At 48.8% G+C, this 6918-nt stretch overlaps 1 protein-coding gene across 1 annotated transcript; it reads right to left on the bottom strand.

The window, feature by feature from the left end:
- Positions 1-1636: 1636 nt before the first annotated feature.
- LOC113935426 (vegetative cell wall protein gp1-like) lies at positions 1637-2314 on the bottom strand. Its single transcript, XM_027617398.2, has one exon. The coding sequence runs from the start codon at positions 2312-2314 to the stop codon at positions 1637-1639; it is 678 nt and encodes a 225-aa protein (XP_027473199.2).
- Positions 2315-6918: the final 4604 nt, after the last annotated feature.

Here is a 6918-nt window from a genome sequence, read left to right as displayed (position 1 = left end):
CATCAGGTGGCCAGGCTCAAGAACGACAAAACTGACCGCCTCCAGAAGAAGCCGGAAGTCCTGCCTAGGCACTTCCGCCTGCTCGGAAAGGCGTCTCTCCATGGCCGGGCCTTCATTGGCGCAGCGCTGCAGAAGCGCGGCGCAGGGGCACATGGGTAATGTAGTTCCCATAGGTCACGGGCCTTGGTCAGTAGCTCCACTGCGGGCCACTGGGCAAGGGCAAAGAAGGTCTACATGCTGAGAAACGGTGCCCCCAAGCTCTTAGAACTGAAAGGAATCTCATTCCTCGTAAAGAGACGCCCTGATTTTTCCACGAAGTGTAGTATACAACTGATCACAAATGTTTAGAGAGCTTATTTCAGATGTCCTCCAAAGCTGCAAAACATGGGGATGTCAGTCTGATAGAAAGTGTGCTCCCTATTAGCTGGGACCTAATAGATGTTATCTTGATTCTTCCCAAATATATGTAGACTGAAGCTTTAGAGTTCAGTTTGTGAGACTCAGTTTATTTGTTCAAGGATGAGAGAGAAAAACACTCCAGACAAGACCATCAGGGGGAATCTGGGGGAGGGAGTTAGGTAGATGCTCTGCTGCGCCACTGGTTCAAACAGAACACCTCCCAGTCTGGGTTTCCAATCCAGGAGCAACACTGTTTTATCCTGATTTATTTCTGAATTTATTTCTTAATTCATATGCTTACATATGTTAAAACAGAACAAAGCAAAAACAAAAACAAAAAACAGAGCCAGACAGTAAATGGGTAAAAGCAGAATTTCTTCAGGAACTATTGCAATAGGGATACTAGACTTCAGTCTCAATTGAACTGGGCTCAATTCTGAATACAAGTCAAGGTGAGGATTTATAGCTGCCATATAATGATTTATAAGAAATATATATTTGAATGATGTCCCCCATCGGGTCTGTGTCACCCTTGTCCTGCCCCTCACTTTAGGTGCTTGCAGGCCCTGGATCATTTGAATGATCAAATATATATTTCTTAGTTATACTTTTTATCCACAGTTCCCGAAACTCTTCAGAGCCATACAGGTAAAAAGGGTGTCTTATTAATGAAGGTGACTTTTGGACCCCATCCAAGGGCAGGGCTAGTCCACGGGAGAAACAACCGTGTGATCAGGGAATTGGAACATTCACCCGATCCCACTCCACCCTCTGGGGAGGAGAGAGCCACTGGAGGTTCATCATTCATTGGTTTAGTCAATAATGACTGTGCAAGGAAGCATCCATGAAAACCCAAAAGGACTGGGTTTGGAGAGCTTCTGGGTTGGTGAACATTTGGAAATTTGGGGAAAGTGACAGCATTTCTGGCTCTGGCTTTATTAGGACTATTTGAAGTGCCAGCAAACACATCACCTGCTGCGAGTCCGCCTGCAAGGGGAGGAGGGACTCCAAGAGGACCACCAGGACTGTGGGCTCAGATTCCAGCTCTGCGAGGCAACAGAGGAAAGAGGGGTGCAATGCCAGATGCCTGCAAGCATCCAAAGTGAGGGGCAGGACAGGGGTGACCCAGGCCCCATGGGGGACCCTGAGGGACGCCGGCGGGCGGGTGAAGCTGGTGGCGGAAGCTTCCGGGAAGAGCCCTCTGTGTGCAGGAGAATCCCTGGACTCCATAGAAAAGTCAGCGAGGTGTCCTAGCACCCGAGCCCTGCGCCCTGCCCCACCGCTCAGGAGGGCCACGGGCGGGGACAGAGAACGGGCGCGCAGAGGGCGGAAGGCTGGAGAGAAAGGCAGTGAGGGCAAAGGGCGAGGGCAACGGTCCGGGTCCGCGGGACTCGGTCGCCTCGGGCTGCGCGCACGGGGCTGCAGCCGGTGGCACCGGGTGTCGCCCGCGCTCCGTGGGGACCGTCCAGGACGGCGGGGTTGACCTCCGCGGAACCGGGACCGGCCTCCTGGGCGTCTGGGTCCGGGCGGCCGCCGCGGCCTCGGAGCCCTGGAACCTCCGCGCTCTCTGTCTCTGGTGCCCGAGGGCAGCGCGCGTCGCCCCCGAGTACCGGGGCCCCGACCCTCGGAGTGGGGAGCGGGGAGCGGGCTCGGCGGCAGGGCCAGGTACGGCCGGATGCGGGGGAAGCGGGGACGCCGGCCCCGGGAACTGAGGGACCCAGGGCTCCAGGGAGGCGGCAGCAGGGCCAGTGCCCCGGGGGGCGAGGGACACGGGACACAGCAGCGGCGGGCGCGAGAGTCGCCAGCCGCGTCCTTCCAACCGCCGCGGAGGACAGCGGTTATGCCAGCCCCCCGCCGCCGCCCGCGGGGAGCTCAGGACCCGACCTCTGGGATCTTCTCTGGGGCCGCCGCACATTCTGGAGGCCCTGGGAAGGCCTGAGCCCGCTGGGCTGGTTTCTGAGGCAGCCCCCCGGGACTCTGACCTGCTCGGATGCTGCCCCCCGCATCACCCTTTCCTGGCAGGCAGAGCCTCTTCTCTTAGCTTTACAAGTTTGGCAAAACCATATGGAAGGCCTAGAATCTTCCTCAGCCCACACAGGTGGTAGTGGCCCTGCCAGGGCTTGACCCAAGCTGTCTGATTCTACACATCCAGCCTTGAACCATCAGACCCTGGTGACTCCTCCTCATGTGCACATCACCCGGTCCTTTTTTTTTTTTTAACAGTCCTTAAGGTACTTAGCTGGGGGCACACCTGTGATGAGCACATGCACTGACCTCTAGGAGGGCTAATTCGGTTCAACTTCTAAGTGGGCCTTGACCACACTGGGCCTCAGTCTCTCAGAGATGGAGGCAGGGACCACCAGTTGTCACTACATCTCCATGGCAGATTTCTCTTGCAGTTGCATTGTGCAGCGAACCACACAGCTGTCTGGGATCTGTCTTCTCCAGTGCGGGCCTAGGGGACGCCCATCAGGTGGGCACAGGATTCCCTGCACGGAAAACCCTTACGCCCCAAGGGCCCCAACATTGCTTGGGATAACTCCATAGGTCAGGTTTCGGAGTCCTAGTCAAAATGGACAATTTACCAATATTAACTTTTCCGGGCCACAAACATGGTATATATCTCCATATATTTAGGCCTTTGGAATTTTCTGTCAGCGATATTCTGTACTAGCAGCCAACACCGAGGCCTCTGGGTCAGATTCAACCCATAGCCTGTTTTTGTAAGACCAGAGAGCTAAGAAACATGCTAACAACTGAAAATACTTGTAACGTACACATGCACGCATGCCCGTGCACACACACACACTCTCACACAAACACACTCACACACACACAGAAATACGTGACTGAGATCTATGATCCACAAAACCTATAATATCTATTTTCTGGACTTTGAAGAGAAAGTTCACAACCACCCTTATTATAGTTTTGTGGCTATAGGTCTTCCACAGCTTTTGCTAATTTATTCATAAGGACTGTATGGGGTTTGTGAAGTTTATTTTTCAATAGTACATTGGTAGTTTACAGAACATGCTATGAGCACACAGATACAACATTCTATCACCTCCCTTCTGGAAGTTTCTGTGTAGGTTCCTTAAGATTTTCTACATACACAATAATGTTTTCTCTGAATCGTGAGTCTATGAATAAAGCTAAGTTACTTCCCTTTTCATCTGCATGCCTTGTATTTCTCATTCTTTTCCCTTTGCAGAGAGTAACAATGGTCGGCATAGCACCATCAGGCATTTCTTGTCTAAGGAAGACTTGCAGCTGACTACACCGCAGTCTGTGAATGATCTCCCAGGTCCAAGGACGGGAGACACACACCAGGTGGGTGCAGGATCTAGCCTGGCTTAAAAGCCTTGTATATGTACCTATATCGGACGTATGCATGATACACGTGTTAGTATTTGGTAGCACACAGACAAAGCCGTTGCCTTTTGTATATTGACCTTTACACGGGAAACTTGCTCAACTCATTTCTTCCTCCTTCTAGTTTCTTTGTAGATTCCATTGGATTTTCTACAAGCACAGTCATGTTTCCATGCAGAAAGGCACTCTTCCTTCTTTTTAAACCTGTATGGCTTTTGTCAGTTCTCTTTACCTTTGACATTAGCTACAAGATCCAGGAAAATATCGAGTGGAGACAAGTGGAGACAAAGGGCAGCCTTTCCTAGCTTCTGATGATAGGGTAAAAGCATTCAGTGTGCTGTTAATTGGAGTTTTTTTGTAGATGGGCTTTATCACCTAAGTGAAACTCTCCCATTCCTACCGTGCTGAGCGTTTTCCTTTGAAAGGGGAGTGAATTTTCTCAATTACTTTTCCCACAACCATTGAGAGGATCCTATGACTTTTCTCCTTTAGTCCCTTAATGTGGTGATTATACATTAATGCATTATTAATCAATCACTCAAAACATTACATTCTTGGAAAAAAGACCCCACTTAATCACACTAGATCATCGTTTTATATTTGGTAGGATTTGACTTCCTAGAATGAAATTAAAGATTTCTAGGGCTGTGGGGCGCCTGGGTTGCTCAGTCATTAAGCACCTGCTTTCGGCTCAGGTCATGATCCCAGGGTCCTGGGATCGAGTCCCGCATCGGGCTCCCTGCTCCGCGGGAAGCCTGCTTCTCCCTCTCCCACTCCGCCTGCTTGTGTTCCCTCTCTCACTGTGTCTCTCTCTGTCAAATAAATAAACAAAAAGGTTTTTTAAAGAGATGCCTTAAAAAAAAAAAAAAGGTTTCTAGGGCTATGAGAGATATTCACCTGTGCTTTTTTTTTTCCCCCTGTGACTTTTGGGATGAGGGTAACTAATGCTGGCTACCTAGAGTGAGTTAGCAAAACTTGCCTCCTTGTCTATTTTGTAAAAGAATTTGTGTAACACTGGTAAAAGAATGTCAGGATAGGTATTATAGAGTTCATCAGGGGAAACAACAAAACATCTGGAGGTGGAAATTGAAACTTGAAAGGGGCTTGTGTCCTTGTTACCATTTTCCTGTCTTTCAGGTGGGCAGTCATACCCCCTTTTACATTCATAATATTGGTCGTTTGAATTTTCTTTTTATTTCTCATCCAGTCTCAGTAGGGGTTTATGAATTTTACGCATCTTTTAAAAATTTCTCGCTCAGCTTAGTTTTCAGTGCTGTGTAATTTCAGTTTCTTATTTTGGATCTTATTTAAACTAATTGCTATTTTCTTTGGATGCAAACTTGAACCATTGTTTTTAATTGTTTCTTATTTTTTCCGTATAAACACTTAAAACTACAAAGTTTCCTGGAAGCACCCTGCTTTAGCTGTATCTCGCAAATTTTTCCTTGCCGTGTTTTAATTATTATTTGGTTTAAACTACTTTCCCATTTTTGTTCTTATTTCTTCTTTGATCCATTGGTTCTGAAAGAGTATGTTTTGCTTTATATCTGGATATGTGAGGGGCGCCTGGGTGGCTCAGTTGGTTAAGCGACTGCTTCGGCTCAGGTCATGATCCTGGAGTCCCCGGATCGAGTCCCGCATCGGGCTCCCCGCTGAGCGGGGAGTCTGCTTCTCCCTCTGACCCTCCCCCCTCTCATGCTCTCTCTCTCTCTCTCTCTCTCTCTCATTCTCTCTCTCAAATAAATAAATAAATAAATAAAATCTTAAAAAAACCCCTAAATATCTGGATATTTGAGGATGCTCTACTCATTATTGGTTCCACTTTAATTCTGTGGTCAGAGAGAAGGTTCTGCCTGGTGCGCACTGGGTCATGAGTGCTCTTCCTTCCCTGACTCTTCATGTGGTATTTCCCTGACCTGAAAATAGTCCATCTCTACCTGGCCACTTCGTTCTTCTTCTTGACGAGTAATTAAGGTTCCATCCCTCCCAGACTTAGTTTTATGTCCTTCTTACCTGCTTCGAAATCCCCACTACTACCCCGTCCTGTGTAACATTTGGCTTATTCGTCAGACTCTCGCCATATTGTAAATCCCTGGGCAGCAAGAGATGCCTCTAAACTCGCCATCGCTAGGGTCTGCCATAGTGTCTAGTGTAGGGTCACCACCAAGTAAATGTTTCAGACAATAACAGGTAAGAAGCTGAGGGAAATGCCTGCCTTTTTGCTTACAGCCCTGTCTTTATGGGCTGTAACATGTGCTAGAAAAGATTCTGTTTTCAGCAACAAAGTCTCGTGGAGACAGCATGCCTCTAAGGCCAGCCAAGCTTGAGTGACATTGTCATTCTTGCAATTGGGTATTTCAGTGGGTTAGACAAGGGAAGACTTGTTTTTTCAAATAGAACCTACCCAGTTGTTGACCAGAAAAGAAAATCATTCAGATTCTTTAAAGCAGCATGAGAACAATACCTATATAGTGACCCTTGACTTCAATTTTTCAAAAATTAGAAAACAGACATGAGTTTTTCTTCCTTTTTCCCCCCAAGCCAGTCCTCACTGGGTGAAGTGTGAATGTGTGTGGATTATCGGTCTAGTCTGAATTAAACGGGGACATCGAAATACTTTCCATAGACTACAGTTGTACAGTGTGGTTGCTTACGCAGCAAGGCTGATGTGGCCTCCGTGGAGGCCAGGCGGTTGGGGAGAAGCCCAGAAGGAAGAGGCAAGGGAGAGTCACGGCCTGTGTCCCCCGTCTGCACCTCGCTTCCTCCCGGGCTGCTGTCCCTGACACAGCACAGACTTCAGAAGTCTGCTCCTGCTGCCCCAGTGGCCCTGCCTCCACCTCCTATCCCCTGGGCCACAGAAGCTTTGCACAGTTAAGTTTGGCTCAACACACTGCCACTTACACAGGTCAGTTCTACCTCCCGCATTGAGTGGAAGAAGCAAAACACATCAGCAGAGGCCCAACTGACAAGAACAACGTACGTATATGTATATTCTATCTGGGAAAGAAAGAGAAGGACCCGCTGAAGCCAATGGGCAAGAGGGAAGGGGCGCTGTTGGTAAGCCGTGGGCGTCCTGCCAGTTTAAGACTAGAGGAAAACGGGCCTAGAGCTTGAGTCTTGTAGGCCGACAGTGGAAAGCAGAGT

Source organism: Zalophus californianus, chromosome 17 (assembly GCF_009762305.2).
Source record: "Zalophus californianus isolate mZalCal1 chromosome 17, mZalCal1.pri.v2, whole genome shotgun sequence".
In the NCBI taxonomy this organism is placed as follows: Eukaryota; Metazoa; Chordata; class Mammalia; order Carnivora; family Otariidae; genus Zalophus; species Zalophus californianus.
This window is presented reverse-complemented; position numbering and strand designations above follow the sequence as displayed.